At 43.8% G+C, this 26,874-nt stretch overlaps 1 protein-coding gene across 2 annotated transcripts in view; it reads right to left on the bottom strand.

Annotated features, from left to right (window-relative positions):
• Vlet (Valette) overlaps window positions 1-26,874 on the bottom strand; it is a 43,366-nt gene that overhangs the window by 5,731 nt on the left and 10,761 nt on the right. For both annotated transcript variants that reach the window (XM_068351216.1, XM_068351217.1), the window contains exons 3-5: window positions 23,054-23,155; window positions 8,296-8,451; window positions 803-897 (exon numbers count right to left, since the gene is read on the bottom strand). In XM_068351216.1, the coding sequence (XP_068207317.1) occupies window positions 803-897; window positions 8,296-8,451; window positions 23,054-23,155 (353 nt within the window). The remainder of the gene's footprint in view (window positions 1-802; window positions 898-8,295; window positions 8,452-23,053; window positions 23,156-26,874) is intronic.

The raw sequence follows: 26,874 nt of genomic DNA, 5'->3' as shown, positions 1-26,874 counted from the left end.
CTGTACTTCAATCAGGCCTCTACAATGAAAACATTAATCAGCCATTAAACAAAGCTTACTGTGGTAAGCAGCACATGTGGTGTATGTATTCCAATTAGGTAATTGTGTAGATGAACATATATCAACAATTCTAAACTACAAAGACCTGGAAGACATTCTAGTGCTTAGCCAAAGAACTAAGAAACCTACCAACCATACAAGATAAATCAAGGAACAAATTCAAAAGTGTCCAAGCACACGAGTTGACTAAGAGGAGCTGAGCAAATTAAGTAGACCAATATGGGGATGCCAGCAACCACGTTAGACGTGAAAGCTGTTTTGTGTTACTGTACTTTTTTGCAATAGCTAGAACAGGTAACATTAAGAATACAGTATCCAGTAAATTTTTCAGAAAACATGAAATAACGCAGCAAATGAATGCATATCATAAATATGAAACCTTGGAAATATGGCAAATGTTGATATAGTTTGTATTTTTCCTAACTATACAAACCTGAGCTCTTTACTAAGAGATTGATTAGTGCGAGCTAGTGTTCAGCTTGCACTGATCAATCTCCATGTAAAGAGCGAACAGTTTGTATTTGTGTCGGAAAAAACAGAAAAGCAAAAAAATTTTTTTGTTCCAAAAGACTGACATTCTTTTACTTTCTTTTGAAGATGGACTAGTGTCTGGAGCTATTTGTGGCACATGAAAAGGCTAATTATTAGTAATAGGGTACACAGTAATGAGTGAGACATTTATCATGACATTCCTTTTTACAAGTTTATAGTACTCCAACGAAGCTAATATAAACACACCTACCCAAGAGTTAACTGTAAATGACCAATGGGTTGTGCCTGCCGTGCTAAGGTTGAAGATGCTGATTTAAGATGTAAATCCCAGGCAACATCTTCTAACTGTAAAGTAATTAATCAAGACTATTACAGAAGATATCTTAATCAATGAGACATCTATGTTAAAACCAATTTTGAGGATAAAAAATTGCAAAAAATATTGGACCTTACATGCAACATCAAATGTAAAATATGAGCAATTTGTTATATGAGTAACCATCAGTAAAACAAAAAGCTGTTCTGAATAATATTGACTAGCTAAACTATAAATTTTTTTTAAATAGAATTTGTATTTTTCCTATCTATACAAAACTGAGTCCTTCAAAATATGGGAATATTTTCAGCAGAGCTGAATTGACTGTCAAGTTCTTTAAAAAGGTAATTTGAGTTTGGGTGAGTAGCCCCACTCCCCTGCCTGTCAGCACCTCTTCAATTTTGACTTTCGGCTCAGGACTGAGAGGAATGGTTGAGGTGGAAAGTTTAACTTTAAAGAACTCTGGCTTATATAGCTAGGAAAAATACAAATTACTTTTGAAATTTATTATTTGTTCTTACACATATACAAACCTTTTATCCTTTGAAACAGAGACTTATTGATTGGTGGGTCAGAGGTCCCTCAAAAACAAAACTGGTTTTCTCCACTGGAAATGTCATTCTGCCTGGTCACGTACTGGAGCAAGGGAGATAGAGTAGCAATCTCCTATTTGTCTATCATATAGATGACTAGGCTGATAAGGCCTGACCTGTACAAGATCAAAGGAGGGATCTCTTCTCCTGATGGAGATAGCAGTCCAGAATTATATACTGTACCTGGTGTATGAAGGGCAATGGTTAATATATTCCACCATCCTTCCCCTTGTCTATGATAGATGGGGAAGATATTTTTTTAGATTCTAAACAATGGATCTCAGAAGTGTAGCTTACAAGCATCAAGTCACACTTAGACCACTTCATCCCCAAGAGAAGGAAAAGAAAAAATGAAGAAGAGCCAGTCATTCTACCTATCATTCCAGACTTACATCTGCACATTACCATAGACAAGAAGCTTCCTGCCCCTTGTGGGAGCTGAGCTGGTAAAACAGCTACTTGAGCACCCACAACAGGGCCAAGAATTAAAGTGTCATGGGACTTGTGTGTATACTCCTGCAGGTAAAAGGCTGTGAAGATCATATGGCATTTCCACACCCCATCTTTCAGCACCTAGCCAACTGTGAGATTCCTCTTAAAGACTAGGGTGGTGGCCTGTTGTAACGTCCTTGCCTGGTAATCACCAGACTGGGGTTCGAGTCCTGCTCAAACTCATTAGTTCCTTTGGTCACTGCAACCTCACCATTCTTGTGAGCTAAGGATGGGGGGTTTGGGGGAGCCTATAGGTCTATCTGCTGAGTCATCAGCAACCATTCCCTGGCCCTATCTGATTCTAGCTTGGGTGGAGAGGGGGGCTTGGGTGTTGATCATATATATATGGTCAGTCTCTAGGGCATTGTCCTGCTTGTTAGGGCAATGTCTCTGTCCCTTGCCTCTGACATTTATGAGTGGCCTTATAACTTTCAATTTCAAGCCTTTTTCCTCGCTAATACCTTGATCGTCTCAGCTGTTGAGGAATATGCTTTATAGATAGTCTCAAAAAGCCAGAAAAGTGTTGTGTTCCTCGCCTCAGAAACTGCCAGTGCTAAGGTAAAGTCACTGATACAGTACTCAGGCTTGATATGTCAGATCCTTTTCGGATAGCACCACAGAACCCTAACCGGCCATACAAGAATCTTTACACAATTGCCAACTGACACTTTGTGTAGAGAGGGGATGGAGTAGGTATTAAACATGAGGTCGTGAAACAGACGGTTCTGGGCTTTGGTCATGAACTAAAGGGTTCTGGGTTTTGGTCATGAACCAAAGGGTTCTGGGTTTTGGTCATGAACCAAAGAGTTCTGGGTTTTGCCATAAACTCTGGCACAAAACTAAAGGAGACCTATTAGCGTGAGACTATATAACAAACCATGTAACCCACCTACTCTCTTTGCCGATACTAAAACTACCAAAAAGACAATCTTGAGAGTTATGACCTTGTCAAAGATTTGAACAGGGCATGTGTAATAGTCTTGAGAACAAGGTTTACATCCCACTCAGGGGACCTGAGGTCCCAAGGTGGTTAAGACTGCTTGAAACTCCTCATGAGCATAGAGAACTCCCATGAGGAGGAGAGGTCTATATCTTTCAGTTGAAAGACCATTCTCAAGGCTGAGTGTCAACAATTGACAGCCCCAACAGAGAAGCACTTCTCTCAGTGAAGGAAGATGAGGAGATCCGCGAGCTATGCTAGAGATGCCCTGATCGAAGAAGTATTCATTCTATGACCCCAATCTCAGAAGTTAGCCCACTTTCCTTGGTAATCTCTTGCTGAGAACTGTCACAGTTATGCAGACACCTGTGTAGTGCTTCATAAAAAACTTTTGGCTAGACAGTCTACAACCGTGAAATTCCAATCCTTCATGGATTGGTAACACCTCTGAAGATATGGCTGGGAGACAGCTCCATAGGGCAGCCACAGGTACCCAAAAATCTCTAACCTTGAAGTTCCAGCAATTTCCCTGATTGGTAGTACCTCTAAAGGTGCAGCTGATAAAGGAGTGTGGACTATTGGAGTAGTTCTCGCAAGATCTTGACTAGAAGGGCTGACTAATTGGGACCCTACATGGCATGTGACCATCTGGGAGCTACCAGGGTCATCCTGAATCTTGGAGTATTCAACACTCATTTGATTAGCAGGCAGATAAGGCTGAACAGAGGAAAGGCGTGCATCTAGGTGATCTCATGGGTGTTGGAAGGTGTCTTCAAACACAGGCCATGGGTCTGGAATGGGGGAACAAAACACGGGGAATTTTCTGTTTAACTGCATGGCGAACAAGTCAATCCCTGGAGAATCCTACTCTGACCATACAACCTGGTCCTGGCGACTGATTATGACTTTTAGTACATTCCTCATGCTCAGAATATACTTGGCTAACTACTCTAAGGCATGGAACGGTATCCAGTTTGCCCCCTTACTTGTTGAAGTAAGCTACTATGGTGGTGTTGTCACTCATCAACAATACCGAGTACCACCTCAAATGTTCTTGGAATGCTTGCAGCACTAAATCCGCTACTTGCTTTTATAAGACATAATATGCCGATGCTTCTCTTCTTCTGACCATATTCCTGAGATGACAGAGATTGCTCATGTGTGAGCCCCACCCCTCCATCAATGCATCTCAGAACAGCTGCATGTCTGGAGACAGAGAGTCGAGTGGGGCTCCCATGGCAAGGTCTTCCTTGTTCAAATGAGGCAACCAGTGATCCTTCAAACACCACTAAAAAGAAACAAGCTTCTCCACCAAGGAAATATGACAAAGAAAACTCTACCAGCACTGAGCTGGGAGTGATGTCTTGGACAGGAAAGGTCGCCCTACCTCCTTGGGCATGCTAATGAAATTGTCTGATGAAAAAATTCTTGCTACTGTCATGTCTACCAGCATGTTCAAGTACTCAAGTATTTCAACCTCTTCTTGGGTATGAGATTTGACTACTCCCAGTTTACCATAATGCCAAGATTGCGACAAAATGTGAGAAGCCAATCTTGATCCTGAAGCAAATGCCCCACAGAGGAGGCAAGGATCAGCCAATCGTCGAGATGCATCAATAAACATATCTCTTACAAATGGGCCCAAGCTGGTACCAAGGTGAACACCTGGGGAGAAGTATACAGTCTAAAGCACAGAGTCTTGAACTGGTACACAGTACTGTAGAGGGAGAAGAGGAGGTACCTCCAAGAGGATTGATGAATGGATAGTTGGAAATAGGTATCCTTCAGATCTATTGAAAGCACCAAGTCTTCTTTTTTTCATGGAACTCAGCACAGAATGTACTGTTTCCATCCTGACCTTCATTTGACACACAAACTTGTTCAGTGGAGAGAGTTAGATGACTGGGCTAATAACTCCAGTTTACTTCTCAACCAGAAACTTGTCTTTAACAACTTAGAGCACATTCTTATCCAATATTCCCTCCACCTTCGACTGTAAGGCCAGAGCTTTCTGTGATGACGTAGGAACCAATTAGAATACTATCAGTACGTGAAATAGGGGGCCACAACAGTTCAGAAAAGGTACTAAGTAACCATCTCGAAGGACACTCACCACCCAAGACTTAGCCCTGTGATTCTGCTAGCTTGCCTGATGGTAAGACATGAATTTCCCTAATCTCAACACGCAGGTTGGGTGGTTCAAAAGAGTTATGCATGCACAGGCTCCTTTCAGGTGGAAGGTGTTGCCAGCAGTCCGGGTCAGAGTCTAAGAGGCCTTCCTTGCACCTAATCCTGCAGGCATGTATGAATCTGGGGATCACAGATTCCTTAAAAGGGGCAGGGCCCTTGAAGCAAACGCACACTGGATCAGGGAGTCCTGCAAAGTAGTTTTCCACTTCTCCACCGCAGCCTGCATGTGACTCCTCAGAAGGAGAGACATGCAGCATATTTTGAGAATCAGTGCATTAAAGCATCCTTCCTCTACAAAACCCAGTTGGCCCACTGGTTTGTTGATTATTGTGCCATGAAGGTTACTGCCTTCCCACCAAGCAACAAGAGACTCTTGTACTTATCCAAAGAATCCGGGGTTGATAACCCAATTGACTTTAAAAAATATGTCAATGCACCTAACCACTGGACGAGCAATGAGACAGCTTGGAGGAAGGCCATGGCAGATGATTTTATGGCCACAGACAATTTCAGGGCCACAGACTTAGTGGTCAAGAAGGACGTGCCTTCTGACTTGAGTCTGTCTAAGGAGAGTTATAAGGTTAATTGATGGGTTAACGTAAAAAGGTGATGACGTACCAAGCACTGGTGCATAGAAATTTCTCTGCCTTGAGAGTATGGAGGGAAATATCTTTTTGACTGATTGGAAGTGACAGAGTTCTTAGATCCATAGATCTGATCATCAACTCAATCCTGGGCCAACCTAGCCAGATCTGACCAGGGAAGCTCCAAGGATGGCTTTGACACTTAAGTGGCACCAATGTGCCGATCAATCTCTGTCGGTACTGGCCTAAGGACCGGTACCTTAGGGCAGACGAATCCTTAGTACCCTCATACCCAGCTGGGATAGAGGGTGTTGCAGGCTGTTATAGAGATTCACCTAACCCCCACGAATAAGATCTCTTTGGGACCCAAGGACAGAGCAAGCAACAAAACTGGAAGCTGATGATGGGCAAGGACAGCTGACAACAGCATGGAAGGATCCATACCAATGATCTTGGCAGACACCGAAGTACATAGTAGCTTCTATTCTTCGTTTTAATGATCAAAGAGGGATATGGCCCTGGCCCCGGCCCCTTATCCATGGGCACATGCTACTAGCACCTCCACTACCTACTTGTGGTCGTTGACTAATTACAGCCTTGAGAGGTGCCATCTTTTCTAGACGGGGTACTGAATTACCACAACCAGAGAAGGGAACAGGAGACCATCATCTATGAAGGAAAGGTGAGGGAGGGTACCAAAGCTCTTTCAATAGAAGTCAAACAGAAGGTTTATGGGGCCGTAAACCTCTGCTCGGGTGCAGGAAAACCTAGGCTGTGTCCCAAGAAAGTAGTGACGTGGTGCCGTGACACCGTACCAAGGGAGATGGAAAACAGGTCAGGGAACCACTCGGATGTCTCCTAACTATCACTCAAAAGATAGTTGGTGTTGTAAGGTCCCCTTTCCTTACAACTACAGCTGGCCTTCCTGGAATTCTTCGACTTCTTTTCCTCCTTCTTCCCCTTAGAAAGAGCATCAGATTCAGAGTCAGGAGACAAAGGGGAGGAATAGGAGTTGGAGGATGAAGAAGAACATACACATTTCTTCCTCTTACCAAACCTCACAGCCAGCTCTGAAATCAGAGGAGTTGAGGTCCAAGCGACCATTAATGATGAAACTACTCTGAAGGGAGAAACCGCACTGATTACTCCAACAGGAACCACAATGCCAGGGAATGCTGTCGGAGGGGAGGAGGTAGGCACACTCACTGGGGCTTGCAACACAGACACAGGGGCTAGGGTCACAGTTCTTTTGGATTTAGGGGAATTACCAAAGGAGACACCACCAAGGTCACTGGGATTGGGGGGCACAAACCTGCCTTTAACCCCTGGAGTCACCATCGGAGAAACTGGTACTGGGGACACTGTGGGAGAGGTAGTGTTAGCTAACAGTTCCCTCAACAAAGTAGTGGAGGGCCTACTTGAACAACCTAAGGAGGTCCAAGCCTTCCTTAGGTCAAATTGTTGTCAATGGTATGCTTGGAAACAGGTGAAGAGCTTCCATTTTTTGATGGTCTACGGCAAACATTAGGGGAACTTCACAAACCACCAGAGCCTGAAAAGCCCATCGATGTAGATTCATAGGTTCCTTGCTCCTGATGTATAATTCTCAGGAACTGAGCCCGGGGTGTATGCATAAGGGTGGCAGCAGCAGACACACTCGCTGAGGACACAGAAGTGAAAGACTTCTTCGGTGTCTTCTTGGGTGTTGCTAAGACAGACCCTGGAGAAGGCTTAGCTCTCTTCTTCCACTTAAGGGCATAGGTCTGACACTGCACAGAAGGCCATTACCTACACTCGGCATACGGGGATGATGGCAAACAATCATGACCTGTACAAAATGCAGAGGGACTAAAAATTTATTGTTGGTTTACTCTCAAATCAGTTGCAATGTTCACCCTTTTCCTAGCAAGTACAAATCTCCTGTTTCACATCCATTACAGCAATCAATAGTCAGTATTCACTTCTAGCAAGAAAAAGAAAATGAAAAGTTTGGTTAAAGGCGCATCGATACGTCTGTACTCGCTGAGGCTAAAAATCAAAGAGAGGTTCCTCCGACAGGTACAGGGGCATAACGTTTTATCCATGCACACAATCTGTCGTTAACTACCTTGTAAACGAATTCAACAGGTGGTCCAGCTTTCGCTGAAATCATCTTCCTATTTAAAGGATAAAAGGTTTGTATATGCATAAGAACAAATCAAGATACAGCATATATTTGTAAAGGAATGACTTGCTATTGCAAGATATATATTAATTTATTTCTTAGGTTAATTTTATTTTATAAATTACAAGATTTAGATATGAGTCCACAATAGAATCAGAGTGAGAAGTAAAAGACAAACTATCAAAAATACATGAATTGTAATATACAGGTTTTAAATGCTTGAAAAGACCTTTGAATAATTTAAATTTAGGACACATATATGTACAAAATATAAGTAAAGGTATTTATACAGTACACACTTTGGCAAATACTCAACCACAAACCATACAAATTTTAGATTAATGTAATATTTATGAAATAAAATCTCATACTGATTACTGTATTATGTTAAATTCTAAAAGATGAGTTCATTAAAAGGTAAAATAAATGCAAACCCTAGACGAATGAATATAAATACACCATACCTGCTTTTCTGAAAGACATTGTTGGCGAAGTGTATCAACTATGGCTTTTGCATTAGTGGACCATTGCTCAATAAAAATGTCTACTTTGTCTTGTGATATACCAGCAGCCAAAAGATGATCCTTTAGCAATGCTGGTCGTACCATCCCATGTGCTGCCTGTAATTAGATTATTGCATTCATCATAACAGAATACTGCAATATATAATTGAAGAAAATAAAAGTACTGTAGTGCATTTTTATGGAAAATATGACAAATTCTTAAAACAATTCTTATTATTCTTAACCATACACACCCAAGTTCTTTACTAAAGAAGAAGGATAACAACAAAGCTGGAACATGGCAGTTAAAACTTTCAACGGGGTGTAAACAACTAGCAGGTAGTTACCCTGGAGGCAGTCTGTAACTCACTGTAACCTCAATTGGATTACAGCCGCAATTTACATTAGGGGTTGGTGACAGTAGAAAAGTTTAGGTAAAAACCTCAGGTTTGTATTGTTATTTAAAATATAAATTATTTAACAAATTTTTTATTTGTTCTTACACAAATACGAACCATCGTTCTTTACAATAGGAGACTCATCCCTAGGCTGGAGGAAGCCCCCATTCCAACTGGCTGGAAACTTTACCCAGGAACTCAAGATTCTAACATTTGCAATACTATAAGAATCACGGTTCCTTACGCCTCATGAACCACAAGAAATACTGTGGAAATCATGGCATATAGAGTTGTTTTTGAGCCAAAAATCCTTAAGAGAATGATGCATTTGCTGAATCATGTTGTGTGTCTGATACGTAACACTCCCCCAGGTAAGGAGTGTGGGGAAAAAACTTCACCATATTTAAGTACAGAATAGCACACCGAGATCAAATCCAGCTGGCATGGTTTCGAAGCTAAACCCAAAAAGAGAAGATTGAAAGGAAAACAAAAGGCCAATCAGAATATCCTTTCATCCCAGACTCATACGTCACCCTTGCTCTTGATCTGATGCTAATGGTTCTGTGAAAGGAGCATAGGTAGCTATTCCATTCACTGTGTGGCTACAGCAGGTCTTGAAGAAGAAAACCTATGGGTCACATCCTACAGGAATAAGATAGTTAACATCGACTGATATTTCTCTGCCTATAAAACCTGCCACAGAGTGATTCTAGAAGGGTGGCAAGTGCTTATTCAGCTGAGCTTGAGTGCTCTTGATCTGATCTCCTTTTGAGGAAGGAATTGTAGCTCTGGTCATTAAGTATTGAATCAGTCTAATGATTATTTCTACCCAGTTTGCGGTAAGGATCTTTGTTTCTGACCATCAATATCGGGTGTGCAAGAAAACGAGATTCGTCCTCATCTTCCAAAATCAGGCATTCAAATGGGGAAATGGTCAGCAGGAGTCCTCCAGTGCTACCCGTGCCAAACAAGGGGCTACTCCGAGGTCGATGATCTTTTTCATCAATAATCCAACAACTTTTCCTCTACTTGCCAGGAAAACCCCAGCCCAAACAAAAGCTGAATAGACACCCCGAGAGATGTCTTGTTACTGACGTCGGAGATTGCAAGAGCATGCACATCATTGTCTATGTTTTTGGTAAACTTACAAGCGTCAGACCTCGTAACATGTACGAATCATCTCCTTAGCCATGAAAAGATTTAGGAATCTTCCTCTAGAAGCCAGAAGGTTTACTAATCCGTGTAACTAGACTGTAAGGCAGGCCCACCTGATCTTGTAAAGATACCAGCCTCTCGAAGTACATATAAGAGCCAAAGAAGGTGTGAGCATCTTCCATTGATGCTCTCTCAGAGCACTGAGCATCTTGTTGAGGCCTAAAGTGACACCAGCCAGGTTGAATGTTCACTTAGAGGCAGTGTGGAGACAAATGAAAATGACGTGGGAGTTTCAAAGCTGTTGGATGCAGATCTTGAAGGCTGGAATGACTCTGGCTTAGGAGTGATTGAAAAGTAGTTGGTAATTGGAGAGAATTTGAACACTTCAGGATTGAAGAATACTCCAAAGCTGTGCAAATCACCTCCAAACCTACAGTGCCAAGCAAAGTCAATGCTTGGACTTCACAGCTGGGTGAGTAATAAAGAAGTAAGTACAGCTCTATGTTCAAACAATCAGGAACAAAAGTTCCTGAGGCTATGCCAACGGAGGTACACTTCTGGAAGGAAGGCTGCTGAGCCATATTCCTCGCCTCCTATAGAACCCACTCTTAACTGGTCTGCCTGTCCATCGAGAACGCTATCCCTAAGCTAAAAAAGCGTAAGATAGTATTGGAAGATGTCCGGGGACTATCATCTGAATGAGACAATCTTTAAAGATGAGAAGCAGAGAGCCCTCCCCTTTAAGTGTGGAACGTGATCCTAGGATAGGATACGATCCACCCCCGGATTGAATTACTCTTATACCTGAGAGAGTTACTAGAGGCAAAGTACTAACTTCATTGATTCATCCTGAGGTAAAAAAATCTGGTCTAGCGAGAGGTTTGTTATAGCAACAAAGAGTGGGGTAACTCCTGCTTTGTCAAAATTAGTCAAATGGATGAAGCTCTGCTGACAAGACCTCTATCAAACAGAGATTTGGATATGGCTCAGACTTGAGTGGCAGGCCTGTAAGACAGTGTCCTGTCTGTCTTGAACAGTAGATATCCCTGAATGTGTGACGCTATTGAGGTACCACGTTCTCTCAAGGCCTGAATGCCTTGGTGGCTCATGGCTGTGGCCTCCAGCTTGGAAACAAGACCAAATAGGAAGATCAATCCCGCAAGTTCAGTCTAACTGGTATCCAGTCTTCCGAGTATCAAACTTGACAGTTAGAAGGAGAAGCGAGGAATGAGAAACCTAAAACTATCTTCTTTACTGCAGTCTGGATTTTCCAGGGATAGCTGCCAAAGCCAATAACCTCTGACGTGGGGCTCTACCAAGGCTGAATAATGAAAAAGGGAGGATAACAGAGTGAAGAGACCACAGTTACACCATTCAGCTCTGCTATTTCCTTTCTTTGTCTGAGACATTGGCAACCTCCCACCAGATGTGCTACAGGTGGACTGATTCGCCAGAAACCACAACACTGGGGAACAATGTCACAGAGAGGGAAGTCACACTTACAGGGGAGTGTAAGCCCCAAGCCCCTCAAGCACAAGGGTCGAGGAGAAGCACAGGGGAATAGGAAGAGGGGGAGGGAGTAACCGGTGGCAGAGATGCACAGGAAACAACCTACCCGCCACTGGGAGAACATGTCTTTTGGCCCCAGAGGACCTAGGGAGGGGGAGTCATTGCAGACATCACCAGAACACTGACACGCTCTTTATCATTGGCGTTACCAAGGAGACCCTGGCACTGGGGAGCCTACCTGAAAGACCTAAGTGGGCCAAAATTACTTGTTAGGTCACACTCGTCATCACCAGTAGTACAAACATAAAAGAGCCTTTAACCTCCGATGGGGTGCAGCGAACACATAAAGTACACAACATGCCACCGGAACCTGAAGCACTCCAACATAGGTCTAAGGGCTCCTTGCTTCTGCCGCATACTCCCTGGCACCTGAGAATGAGCTACAGGAGTAAGCTCAGGAGCATCAAAAGCAGATGCACCCAATGGAAAGGAAAAAGCTCTATTTCTCTCGCTCAAAGCATACGCCTGCCACCACAAGGATACCACGACCTACACTTGTCACACAGGAATGATTGAGAACAATCATGTCCCTAGTAAGCAAATTGAGTTTGTGGATTTTCAGCTGGTTTAACAAAAAACATGATGTAAAGTCTAACCTCCCACAATGAGTGTCTTGTTTCACAATAACAATCAACTGCCAATATTCACTTCTTGAAAGACAAGGAAAGTGAAAAGTTCACTTAAGGGCATATCAGTATGTCTGTACTCGATGAAGCCAAAAACATAAGTGAAGATACATTAAAAGGTAAGGGGGCAAGGGATCCTCACCCTTGCTCCCTGCTGATTAAATGATTCAATGGCCATCTAACTTCCACGATAAAAACATATTCCCCACATAAAGAATGATGGTTTGTATCCACATAGGAACTACCTAATTTCCAAAATTCCAAGCCAGGGGTCGTAAGGACTTGTACAGAGTGCATTTAAAGAGCTTGGAACCTTCGTAACCTCCCAAGATGGTGATCCAAGTTCTCTGAGAGGTCAGGAATGTTCGAAGCTACTCATGAGCATGGACAATTCCCATGACGAGGAGAGGTTTTGGTCTTTCAATCTAAAGATTTAGCTCAAGGCTGAGCAATAGCCTTTTACTGCAGAGACTGAGAGGAGCTTCTCTCGGCAAATGTAGATGAGGAAATAAAAATGTTATTTTCATTAGTAAAATAAATTTTTGAATATACTTACCCGATAATCATGTAGCTGTCAACTCTGTTGCCGACAGAAATCTACGGTCGGGATACGCCAGCGATCGCTATACAGGTGGGGGTGAACACCACAGCGCCATCTGTGGTCAGGTACTCCAGTACTTCTTGTCAACACCACCTCAATTTTTTCCTCGGTCCACTGGTTCTCTATGGGGAGGAAGGGTGGGTCAATTAAATCATGATTATCGGGTAAGTATATTCAAAAATTTATTTTACTAATGAAAATAACATTTTTCAATATTAATCTTACCCGATAATCATGTAGCTGATTCACACCCAGGGTGGTGGGTGGAGACCAGCATACATGTTAACAAAGAAGCTAAGTATCCCGTATTTTATTTTATTAGTTATTCAAAAATAACATAAAATAAATAAGTACCTGGTAAGGAAGACGACTTGAACCATTACTCTGCCTTTATTAAGTACGTCTTCCTTACTGAGCGTAGCGGTCCTCTTATGATGCTGAACGACTCTTAGGTGCTGAAGTATAAAGGGCTGCAACCCATACTAAAGGACCTCATCACAACCTTTAACCTCGGCGCTTCTCAAGAAAGAATTGACCACCCGCCAAATCAACAAGGATGTGGAAGGCTTCTTAGCCGACCGTACAACCCATAAAAAGTATTCAAGAGAAAGGTTAAAAAGGTTATGGGATTATGGGAATGTAGTGGCTGAGCCCCCGCCTACTACTGCATTCGTTGCTACGAATGGTCCCAGGGTGTAGCAGTTCTCGTAAAGAGACTGGACATCTTTGAGATAGAATGATGCGAACACTGACTTGCTTCTCCAATAGGTTGCATCCATAACACTCTGCAGAGAACGGTTCTGTTTGAGGGCCACTGAAGTAGCCACAGCTCTCACTTCATGTGTCCTTACCTTCAGCAAAGCAAGGTCTTCTTCCTTCAGATGAGAATGTGCTTCCCTAATCAGGAGCCTGAATAGGTAAGAAACTGAGTTCTTAGACCTTGGAAGAGAAGGCTTCTTGATAGCACACCATAAGGCTTCTGATTGTCCTCGTAAAGGTTATGACCTTTTTAGATAGTACCTAAGAGCTCTAACTGGGCAAAGTACTCTCTCCAGTTCGTCCCCCACCAAGTTGGACAGGCTTGGGATCTCGAACGACTTAGGCCAAGGACGTGAAGGAAGCTCGTTTTAGCAAAAAACCGAGCTGCAAGGAACATGTAGCCGTTTCAGATGTGAAAACTATGTTCCTGCTGAAGGCGTGGATCTCACTTACTCTTTTAGCTGTTGTCAAGCACACGAGGAAAAGAGTTTTAATGTGAGGTCCTTAAAAGAGGCTGATTGGAGAGGTTCAAATCTTGATGACATAAGGAACCTTAGGACCACGTCTAGATTCCAGCCTGGAGTGGACAACCGACGTTCCTTTGAGGTCTCAAAAGACCTAAGAAGGTCCTGTAGATCTTTGTTGGTGGAAAGATCCAAGCCTCTGTGGCGGAAAACCGCTGCCAACATACTTCTGTAACCCTTAATCGTAGGAGCTGAAAGGGATCTTACGTTCCTTAGATGTAACAGGAAGTCAGCAATCTGGGTTACAGTGGTACTGGATGAGGAAACTGCATTGGCCTTGTACCAGCTTCGGAAGACTTCCCCTTTAGACTGATAGACTCTGAGAGTGGATGTCCTCCTTGCTCTGGCAATCGCTCTGGCTGCCTCCTTCGAAAAGCCCCTAGCTCTTGAGAGTCTTTCGAAAGTCTGAAGGCAGTCAGACGAAGAGCGTGGAGGTTTGGATGTACCTTCTTTACGTGAGGTAGACGTAGAAGGTCCACTCCTAGAGGAAGAGTCCTGGGAATGTCGACCAGCCATAGCAGTACCTCTATGAACCATTCTCTCGCGGGCCAGAGCGGAGCCAACCAACGTCAGCCGTGTCCCTTTGCGAGAGGCGAACTTCTGAAGTACCCTGTTGACAATCTTGAACGGCGGGAATGCATACAGGTCGAGATGGGACCAATCCAGCAGAAAAGCATCCACGTGAACTGCTGCTGGGTCTGGAATCGGAGAACAATACAACGGGAGCCTCTAGGTTATCGAGGTAGCGAACAGATCTATGGTTGGCTGACCCCACAGGGCCCAAAGTCTGCTGCAAACATTCTTGTGAAGGGTCCACTCTGTGAGGATGACCTGACCCTTCCGGCTAAGGGGATCTGCCATGACATTCATATCGCCCTGAATGAACCTCGTTACCAGCGTGAGCTTTCGATCTTTTAACCAGATGAGGAGGTCCCTTGCGATCTAGAACAACTTCCACGAATGAGTCCCTCCCTGCTTGGAGATGTAAGCCAAGGCTGTGGTGTTGTCAGAGTCCACCTCCACCACCTTGTTAAGCTGGAGGGACTTGAAGTTTATCAAGGCCAGATGAACCGCCAACAGCTCCTTGCAATAGATGTGAAGTGTCCTTAGCTCCTGATTCCATGTTCCCGAGCATTCCTGTCCGTCCAAAGTCGCACCCCAGCCCGTGTCTGATGCGTCAGAGAAGAGACGGCGGTTGGGTTTCTGAACAGCCAAAGGTAGACTTCCTTGAGAAGAAAGCTGTTCTTTCACCACGTGAGAGTAGACCTCCTCTCTTCGGAAACAGGAACTGAGATCGTCTCTAGCGTCATGTCCTTTATCCAGTGAGCCGCTAGATGATACTGAAGGGGGCGGAGGTGGCGTCTCCCTAACTCGATGAACAGGGCCAGCGATGAAAGTGTCCCTGTTAGACTCATCCACTACCTGACTGAGCATCGGTTCCTTCTCAGCATGCTCTGGATGCAATCTAGGGCTTAGTAGATCCTTGGGGCCGACGGAAAAGCCCGAAAAGCTCGACTCTGAAGATCCATACCCAGGTAGACAATGGTCTGGGATGGGACGAGCTGGGACTCCTCAAAATTGACCAGGAGGCCCAGTTCCTTGGTCAGATCCATAGTCCATCTGAGAATCTCCAGACAGCGACGACTTGTGGGAGCTCTTAAAAGCTAGTCGTCTGACGGAGCCGGACACAAGATCATGGTACTGCTGCACAGTCTGTGAACTGTCAACCATGGGGAAGCGAGGAAGTACAGCGACAACCCGAAGCTGTCTAGACTGTCTGGGTCGTACAGACAACTCCTTATCGGGTTGCTGAGGTTGCCGCACTGCGTCACAACAAGTCACTTCTGCTGGTTGTTGAACGTCTTCCCAGTGACACACTGACTCCGTAAACAAAAAATCCTCTAACAAGGACTAAGCTTGGACTGCATGTCTTGCAACAAAGCTCAAGGTCTATGGGAGCAGGTGTGGTAACAGACGGGGTTAGCGACTGAAGTGGAACCATTACCCTCCCTGGAAGCATGTTATGCTTAAATAAAAGTCCATAGGAGGCTAAGCAGCTAAAGGCTCCTCTCCAAATGACAGAGTCCTCAAGGGAATATCAGAAGGAGGGAGAATAGCACTTTCTCATCTACAGGAACCATATCCGAGAAAAGCTAAGTTCTCTCAGTGAGGGTTTCACTGGTGCAAAAGCAGCAGACTAGAAGGCAACGTTATGAAACTGCTTGACAGTCTAGTGAGTTGGCAACAACCAAAGATGTGTGACTGAGGAGCATGCGGTAAGGTATGCAGAGCATGCTGTATGCAGAGCATGCTGTATGTAGAGCATGCTGTAAGGTAAGCAGAGCATGTTGCATGGCGTGCGGCTTATGCTGCATGGGATGAGGCTCATGCTGCATGGGATGAGGCTCATGCTGCATGGTATGAGGCTCATGCTGCATGGGATGAGGCTCATGCTGCAAGGGATGAGGCTCATGCCGCATGCGTTGAGGAGGATGCCGCATAGTATGAGGCTCCTGCCTCATGGGTTGAGGCGGTTGCCGCATAGCATGAGGCTCCTGCCTCATGGTTTGAGGAGGATGCCGCATAGCATGAGGCTCCGCATAGCATGAGACTCCTGCCTCATGGGTTGAGGAGGATGCCGCATAGCATGAGGCTCCTGCCTCATGGGTTGAGGAGGATGCCGCATAGCATGAGGCTCCTGCCTCATGGTTTGAGGAGGATGCCGCATAGCATGAGGCTCCTGTGAGGTTCCTGCCTCAAGAGTTGCGTCTGCCTCAAGGGTTGAGGAGGTAGCTGCGCAGAGAGAGGCTCATGCTGTGAAGAATGCGGTTGCTGCATGCGTTGAGGCGGCTGCCTCATAGCATGAGGTTCCTGCCTCAAGAGTTGCGTCTGCCTCAAGGGTTGAGGAGGTGGCTGCGCAGAGAGAGGCTCTTGCCTCAAGAGTTGAGGCTCTTGCCTCAAGAGTTGAGGTTCTTGCCTCAAGAGTTGAGGTTCTTGCCTCAAGAGTTGAGGCTCTTGCCTCAAGAGTTGAGGTTCTTGCCTCAAGAGTTGAGGTTCTTGCCTCAAGAGTTGAGGCTCTTGCCTCAAGAGTTGAGGTTCTTGCCTCAAGAGTTGAGGCTCTTGTCTCAAGAGTTGAGGTTCTTGCCTCAAGAGTTGAGGTTCTTGCCTCAAGAGTTGAGGTTCTTGCCTCAAGAGTTGAGGTTCTTGCCTCAAGAGTTGAGGCTCTTGCCTCAAGAGTTGAGGTTCTTGCCTCAAGAGTTGAGGCTCTTGCCTCAAGAGTTGAGGTTCTTGCCTCAAGAGTTGAGGCTCTTGCCTCAAGAGTTGAGGCGGTTGCCGCATAGCATGAGGCTCCTGCCTCAAGGAAAGTGGAGGTTGCTGCATAGCGCTGGTACCTGGCAACTCCCAATGCGGCAGCTCACGCATGGAGGCAGGAGGAGCCTCAACATCATACGTCTGGCAGGGTGGACTGCGCAGAGGTGGAGGAGCGCTCGCAGGAGGAGGTGTGCTAACCTTCTCTGCCTGAAACTCCTGCATCAACACCGCAAGCTGAGACTGCATTGTCTGCAGCATAGACCACTAGAATTTAAGAAAGACAACAACAAACGGAGCTACTGTCCGTTGAGACTGAGGGTCTAAAACAGCTGGTGCGGCAACAGACGGAGTTACTGCCTGTTGCGATACCACCTTGCCTCTCTGGGAGGTGTGCAGTTGTCGTACTGCAGCAAGTCCGAACTGACCCAGTGCTAATGGCACCACCTAGGAGTTGGACTTGCGCGGAAGGGACCGACTTGCACTTAAAAGCTGCAAGATTTGGTCCATGGTTTCTGCGAGAAACCTCTTCCGCAGACGAGGAATAAAAGGGCTCTCTCGTCTTTGTGTGGGTGGGGTGATCACGTCGGCTACGTGAGTTGGTTACACCCGAAACCACGGAGGGAAACGTCTGTTCGTCGATCAAGGCCTGATGAACCCATAAGTCCTTCGACGTTACTTCTCCCCTGCTTGGGAGCTTGTAAGAGGTCCCAGACTAGGCGAACAACTGGCACGAACAGACGAACCCTCGAACGCAACACTGTAACACTTTGCGCTTATCACTTTATCACTTTTGATTTTCTGTTTGCACTTATTTCACTGAACTCGAAACTTTAAGTGGTTTGTACCTGAAACACGCAATTCTATCCTTCATTAAAAGTTAGTAATTGCGAAAACAGTATTACAATGTAACAGAAAAACATAATGAAAGATAAATAATTCAGTGGCTGGAAAAGAGACTAAACACTAGATCAAATAAACTACGTTTAAAATCTCTCACCGCATAAAGCCTGAGAACAAGAATAAAACTCTAGAAACGTTTACCTTCTTCCCCTAAAGAGACTAGGGAGAAGAGCAAAAAACGATAACAACGTTACCCGCTTGAACGAAACGTTTATCCTCCTCTCTCTCCCTCCGTCTCTATCTCTCTCTCTCTCTCTCCCTTGACTTAGAACCTGAGAGATGAGCCCAATTATATATATCGTTAAAACATATTATTGTTAAAGGAAAAAAACTGAAAGATTTCCCAAATAAAAAGTTCCTTTATTAGAATTAAAACCATTTAAGCTAAGAAAGAATGAACAAAACGATAGAATCGTTCTACTCTTACTGCAACGTGACACCGTGAATACTCTCTCTCTATCGTAACGATAGAGCGCAAGTTGAACGTTTTGAACGTCAACAACTGCAGAGACAAAACAAAACGTTAGTTCAACTTTGAAAACAGTACGAGACTATCAAAGAAATTCTTTCAAAAACATTAAAATAGCATAATATGTTAACAGGTAAAAACGAAATGACGGGCTCAATGTTAATTAACTTCGGTTCCAAGAAAAGACCGCCTACTATTAGGAAAGGTCGAATATAAACAAATATAAAAATTAATTTTAATAAGTTTATAATAAAAGGAAGTTAATCGAAGAGGCCTATAAAAGGCGGAGAGATATAAAATAAATCTATAACTTTTGTTAAGCAAAATTAAGAAAGAGAGTCTATACTCTCTTCGACACCAACACTTCCGTCTAAGGGAAGGGTCGGCCATTAAAAGTGAAAGAGAGTTCATACTCTCTTCGTCACCAAAATTAAATCAAAAATTAAATCAAATTAATTCCAAAAACTTGCTAAGCTAATGATAAAGCTTCCTGAATAGCGAAGGCTAAACTCTAGAGCAAATACATCACCAAATCGTGAGCAATAACTCCAGAATCAACAGCGTATCCATGTAGGTCTAGCCGGAGGCACGACAGAGGAAAAATTGAGGTGGTGTTGACAAGAAGTACTGGAGTACCTGACCACAGATGGCGCTGTGGTGTTCACCCCCACCTGTATAGCGATCGCTGGCGTATCCCGACCGTAGATTTCTGTCGGCAACAGAGTTGACAGCTACATGATTATCGGGTAAGATTAATATTGAAAAAATTAAGTGTGGAAAGGCTCTAACCAGAGAAGTACTGTACCCCATCTATGACACCAATTGCAGAAGATGGCTTACTTTTCCTGGAAGACAGCTGCAGAGGATTTAGGGAGATATTGCAGTGCCTCGCAAAAAGCTGTTTGCTCGGAGGAGATGCTGGATAGTCCCCACCATGAAGTGATGGGAGGCCACTGAACTATGGAACCTATAGGCTTACTTTGTTAGTACGTGTGCTGGTTATCGTGTGCATACTGAGTGTTCTTGACGAGTTGGTGATCATGGCGTGGAGGCGATCTAGTGGCAGTAGAAGGCTTAACCTATGCAGGAGATAGTCTCTTCACAGCTGATAGTGGCACTGACGAGGTACACTGAGGTGATCATGTTCTTGGAGATGATTTTGAGTGCGTAGCACGCGTACCATATAATGCACAAGGTAATCATTCGTGTCGTGAATCACAAGGATCTTTTACTAGTGGGCCATCATGCCTAAGGAGGTGATAGTGCCAGTGATCGTATCTATGAAGACATTTATCTTGGATGACTTCATGGACTATCAGAAGAATTTTGATGACCTGGTGATTGTACTCATGGCTTGTTGTCCAAGGGACATCACAAACAGTTCTTTTTTGCTGACAAGGTGAGAGCACCAACAGGGTGAGAAGACTTCTGGGCTCTAGCAGCTGCTAGAACCTCAAATAGTTGCAATGATGAAGGGCCATCATCAACTCAGCAATTATGGCATCGGGAGAGTTTTGGGCGAGAGGCAAGGGGGTATTGCCCTCACTAGTGGACGGCATTACTCCTATCTTGCTCAAGGAACTCCCTGAGGGGAAGGCACTGGTTCACTTCTTCTTACTTCATGCAACAGACTATGCCTCAAATGGAGAAGAACATGCAGCAGACTTGGAACCCGAAAGTGCGATAAAGGAGCTCAAGATTTTCTTAGACATCACCTTGGGCTTTGCCAAGATTGACTCCACTCTTTAACATCATCCTATCCAAAAATCCAGTCCATTGCACAGGAGGCCACTCCCTACACTCAGAACACGTGGAGTCCTGAGAACAGTTATGCCCCTGCAGAAATTACTGTACACAGGTGATGAGGGTCGACCTATTGTTTAGTATGCACCAACCATATCCTAACCTGGGTTTACCATAGCACAACTGCATGTCTGCCCATAGAACTGATATCATCAACAGCAAGCACACAGCAAATAATCTGGAAAGAAAAAGCAGATCATAAATAAAGCCAAAGTAGGACGCTGAGAAGTAAATCTGTTAAGAACGGCAACAGAAGTCAAAGTGAAGGTAGCGTTACCAGTCAGGTGAGAGGGACTTTTATGCCACCCTGCAGCCAACTGTGTTTACCTTATTAAAAAGATTCATAGCCATTCCAGCATTGCTTGTTTTCAACTTTATACAGTTGGGAGTGGGTGGGTTGTTTCTGAGCATTATTACTGAATTTTTAAGTAATACATCTCAAAGAGTTGTTGTTGATGGTCAACATAGTGAATATAGGAATGTGATATCTGGTGTTCCACAGGGTAGTGTTCTCGGCCCATTACTTTTCATCTTATATACACATGATATGTGGTTTAGCCTAGAAAACAAGCTTGTTGCATATGCAGATGATGTTACTCTCTTTACATCAATTCCATCTCCTGAATGAAGATCTAGGGTTGCTGAATCCCTTAATTGAGATCTAGCTAAAATTAGTGCATGGTGCAAATTATGTGGCATGAAGTTGAATCCTATCAAAACTCAAAGTATGATTGTAAGGTCAAGGACAGGGGCTCCTCAACATGCGGATCTCAGCATTGATAATGTTTCTTTAACTTTGCATGACTTTTAAAATTCTAGGAGTGATCCTCGACAGCAAATTTACTTTTGAGAAACACATTAAGTCTGCGTCTTCTTCAATTGCACAAAATATTGGCTTATGGAGAAAGTCTTTTAAGATTTTCAGTGATCATTCTATTCTGAAGAGGTGTTTTAGTTCTTTCATTCTGCCTTGTTTCGAGTATTGTTCGCCTGTCTGGTCTTCAGCTGCTGATTTTCATCTTAATTTCTTGGACAGGAACTTATGGTCTATTAAAGTTCTTATTCCTGATCTAGATATTAATCTTTGGTACTGTCGTTCAATTAGTTCATTATGCATGTTGCAAAAGATTTTTCATAATTCTGACCATCCTCTACATTTAGATCTTTCTGGACAGTTCCATCCTGTTCATAATACTAGGCATGCAGTTAATTCTAATAGTCAGGCCTTCTCTATCATGAGGCTCAGTACTACACCGTATTCTAGAAGTTTTATTCCAGCTGTTACCAAGTTGTGGAATGATCTTCCTAATCGGGTAGTTGAATCAGTAGAACTTCAAAAGTTCAAAGTTACAGCAAATGTTTTTATGTTGAACAGGCTGACATAAGTCTTTTTATAGTTATATATTACAGTATTTATCTGTTTTAATGTTGTTAATGCTTTTCAAAATATTTTATTTTAATTTTTCATTGCTTCTTATATCGTATATTTATTTCCTTGTTTCCTTTCCTCACTGGGCTATTTTTTCCTATTGGAGCCCTTGGGCTTATAGCATCTTGCTTTTCCAACTAGGGTTGTAGCTTGGATAGTATTAATAATAATAATAAAGGCCGATTCACACGACCCGTTTTCTTTCTGACAGGCTCGCCGGCGGTTAAGCGGCGTCTAGGTTTCTTACGTGTATTCAAATGCAACTGTTCACACGACCCGTCAGGCAGACGGCTGCCCTCGGACGTCAGCCGTCCGAGTCGGATAGGCTTCCTTCCCAAGAAACCTCGGCCGGTTTGACGGCCGTTAGCCATCCGTCCCAACCAACGGGTTGATGTTGTTTCGTGTTAACGAGGACCTGTATCGTACCTGTTCGTTTCGTGACCTACAAACCTCGATTTTTTTTCATAGTATAGTCATAAAAATTAGAGTTAGGTTGTTGTTGACACCATGTATGAGAGGTTAATTGAACTTGTTCAAGGGTATGAGGAGATGTTAGACATGGCAAACAAGATGTATAGAAATAATTTACATAAACAAAAGATATGGAAAATGACTGTAGAGGCATTAAATAAAACAGGAGGATTTTAATATTCTTGGCATGGTGCATAAAGTATAATGAAGTTGCATAACTTATCTTATCAACACAGTTATCAACCAACATCTTAAAGTGTCAAAATTATCGTAATTTACTCGATCCTCACGTGACAGAGTCTAAGTAAACAATGAAAACCGCGCGCGGATAAACGGATACGGAACGCCTCGTGTGAATGTACAACATTTCAACGGTGGTTAGCCACCACCCAGCCTGTCGGAAAGAAAACGGGTCGTGTGAATCGGCCTTAATTAGGTCACGCTTCTATTAAAGGTAGAAAGTTTGTATTATGTATAGGAATAATTACGCATTACAAAGTTTGATCCTACTCTACTTACCTGGTAAAAATGTAAAATTTTGTATACCTAGTTTCATAGATTTTATCAAGTATTGTATGCAATAAACAACATGCGATATCAAAGAACTAATTTGATATAGAAAGTATGCATTAAATCAAACGAGATTCTTTATTACAGTACTATGTAATGTACAGTACGTACAGTACAAAAGAAAGTTTCTAACCTGTTGTATTATGTGTATTACAGTTTTAATCAGCAACTTAGTTTGGTCTTGAGTGATGGCAAGTGATGAGCTGAGTTTCTCCTCTTCTTCTTCTGTAAATACCTGAAAAAGCAGATTGCTCATCAAAAAAAATTAAGTACTTTGGATTTTTCCTAGCTATACAAACCTGAGTCCTTTAAATAGGGAGTTGATTTTTGCACAACCTGGGATAGCCATTGAATTCACTAACAAGGTAAAGCCTCACTTTGAACTTTGGCTTGGGACTGAAAAGGGTGGTTGCAAAGGGAAATTTAACTAAATGACTCAAGTTTTTACAGACTAAGAAATATACAAATTACTTTAGAAATTGGCTAATTGTTCCTACTTGTATACAGTAAAAACCTTTTGCCACTTAAATAGGGAAACCCACTGCTTGGTGGGTCGGAAGTCCCCCCAGAACTGAACTGGTTGGTTCTTTTTCTTCCTTGGAAATGACAGTTTGCCTGGTCCCGTACAGAAGCAAAGAAGAGAGCTCCAGCAGCCTCCTATCTGTCTATCATTGGGATGAATCGGCTGAATTGGGCTTGGACTGTCCAAGAAGATTGGTACATGGTCAAAGAAGGGATCCCTTACCCAGAAGGGGACGGCAGTCCAGAATAATATACCTGGTGTATGACGATTAATATGTTGGTATAATTCTCCCCCTCATTAAGATGAATGGGGCAATAATTCTTTAGAATTAAAGAATGGTGCTCAGGAGTGTAACTTACCAGTATCAAGTCAGATCCAGCATGTAACGTTTTTAACAGATTCATCCCCAAGAGAGGGGAAATAAAAATAAAGTAGAAGAGCCAGTCATTCTACCATTCATTCCAGACTTACATCTACTGTATGTGTTACCATAGACAAAGGTCTCAAGGGATTATTTGTTGGTACATTCTCGAAGGTAAAAGGCTGTGAAGGTGCATCTCCTCTCAGTCACCATCCAATGTTTCACAGAGAGAGGGGATGGAGAAGGTCTTGAAACAGGTATTATGCGGTGGTGGGTTCTCCACAAAACCAGCACAAATTAAAGGAGACCTCCTTCCACCCCTCAGCCTATGTGACTAAGCAAAAGACACCAAGAAACTCGCCTATGTTAAAGCTACCAAAAAGACAGCCTTGAGAGTTAGATCTCTGTCTGATGACCTTCTCAAAGGTTCACACTGGATATGCATAAGAACCTTGAGAACAAGGGTCATGTCCCACTTTGTGGGCCTTAGATCCCAGGATGGGCAAATCTCCTCGAAGCTCCTTATAAGCATAACCAACTCCCACAAGGAAATGTCCATAACCTACGGTCAAAAGACCAAGCCTAAGGTTGAGTAGTAGCCTTTAACAGTCCCAAGTGAGAGGCGCTTCTCTTGGCGAAGGAATATGAGGAAATCCACAGTCTGTGCTAGAGTTACTACAACCGGAGAAGTATCCCTTCTACAGCACCAATTGCGGAAGCTAGCCCGCTACACTTGGTAGACTGCTGTAGAGGATCATCCCTGGTACAGTCCTCAGACATCTGTGCAGTGCCTCGCAAAAAGCCTTTTGCTCGGAGGAGATGCTTGGTAGCCTTTGGATGGGTGGTACCTCTGAAGATGAGGCTGACAGAGTGTCAACCCCTGTGTAGTTCTCTAGGGGACCTTGATTAGAAGTGCTAATACATAGGGATACCACTTGGCATGAGGCCATCTGGGAGCTACCAGGATTATCCCGAGTCCTGGCGTAATCAATACATGGTTGAATAAAGGGTAGATTAGGCTGAATAGAGAAAGGGCATAGTGCCCAGGTGATCCCATGGGTGTTGGAAGGCATCTTCAAACACTGCCCATGAGTGTGTAATGAGGAAGCAAAACATGGGTAGCTTCCTGTTTAACCATGTGGCAAACAGATTAATCTCTGGTGAACCCCACAGGGCAAGAAGCCTCTTTGCTACGCACAGATATAGGGACCACTCTGAATCTACAACCTGTCCCTGACGACTGAGTGTGTCTTCCTAGTACAGGGTACATTCTTCTGATTTGGAATTTAGCTGGCTGACATCTCTACATCATAGAACGTCACACAGGCTTGGCCCTAGCTTGTTGACGGAAGTTATTACAGTGGTGTGGTCGCTCATCAACACTACCAAGTGCCTCCTCAAACATTCTTACATTTCTAGGACGTTGATGCGGATACATTTCTTCTTGGAATGATATACCTGAGATGATCAGGTCATTCAGGAGAGTGTCACACCTCCTTCAACACAGTTGCATGTCTAAAGACAGAGAGCCGAGTGTAACTTCTCTGATGAGAGTTTCCTCATTCAGCAACCAGATAAGATTGACCCGAGCCTCTGTCCTACTGGAACTGGAAGGAACAGAAGGCACCTGTATCAAACAAGTCTCTCTAGAAAAGAAAGGTGGCAGAGAAGACTGCCAGCGCTGAGCTTAGACTTCTACCTTGAACAGAAATGATCGTGCAAAATCCTTGAGCTTGCTGATACAATCGTCTGACAGAAAGACTGGCTGCTGTGGTGTCTATCAGCATGCCCAAGTACTTCAACCTCTGCTTCAGTATGAAATTTGACTTCCGGTTTATCACAATCCCCAGATCGTAGCAAAATCTGCAAATCCAATCTCGATCCTGTAGTAACTGCCTTGCTGAGGAGACCAGGATGAGCCAAATGTCAAAATACTGTACATATCTCTTGCAAGTGGACCCAAGCTCCTACCAAGGTGAACATCTGAATGAACACCTGGGGAGCTTTACATAGTCCAAAGCACAGAGTCTTAAACTGGTACACCATACAGTATGGGGAGAAGCAGAGGTACTTTTGAGAGGACTGATGCACAGGTACTAGAAATTACACATCCTTCAACTCCTCTGAGAAACTGAAGAATCCCTCTCTGATGGAACACAGCACAGAACGTAGTGTTTCCATAATGAACTTTATTTGTCGAAAAAATTTGTTCAGTGCAGAGAGGTCGATGACCGGTTTACAGTCCCCAGTTGACTTCTCCGCCCGGAAGAGTTGCTTATAGAAGCTTGAAGACTTGTCTCAAACGACTTTGAGCGCATTCTTCTTCAACATCCTTCCACCTGTCTGCTAGGCCTTTTGGTAATTTTGGAGGATCAGACTAGAACTATATAGGTAAGTGGAATACGGGGCAACAACAGTCATGAAAAGGTAGTAAGTAACCCTCCAGAAGGGCACTCATTACCCATTGTTTGGCCCCGTTTCTATGTCAGGTTGCCCAATGGCATTACAGGCATCTACCTCATCTCAACAGCAGGAGAAGGGGAACACCGGCACCAAGCATTTCCCTCTCCCCCTTCTTCCCATTGCTGCCCTCCCTAAAGGAACCAGGATGGGGAGCTCAAAAGGGCTGTGCATGCACAAGCTCATTTTGTATAAAGTTGTGAGCGGTCTGGATAGGGGTCTGGGAACAGGCACAGGGCCCTTCCTAGCACCTGATCACAAAGGGTTGGGTGAACCAAAGGATTTGGCTGCAGCTGCCATCAAAGGGCCAGGGATCTTAAAAGAAACTGTGCTCTGGATCAGAGAGTCCTGCAAAGCACTTCTTCACCTCTCCAATGCCAACTGGACACAACTCCTTGGAAGGAGAGACATTTCTGCCCGCAGCGAAGAGTTTTAAAGCAAAAGAGTTATTCTGGACTAAATTATTTTGAGAAATAGGAAACCCAGTTGGCTCATTGGTTGGCTGACTGGTATGCAAGAAAGGTCACTGCCTTACCACAGAACTGCACAAGACTCGTGTACTCCTTCAAAGACTCCGGGGTTGAAAACCCTCTTGAATTTGCAAAGTATG

The sequence above is a fragment of the Palaemon carinicauda genome, chromosome 27, assembly GCF_036898095.1.
Source record: "Palaemon carinicauda isolate YSFRI2023 chromosome 27, ASM3689809v2, whole genome shotgun sequence".
Taxonomy (NCBI): Eukaryota; Metazoa; Arthropoda; class Malacostraca; order Decapoda; family Palaemonidae; genus Palaemon; species Palaemon carinicauda.
This window is presented reverse-complemented; position numbering and strand designations above follow the sequence as displayed.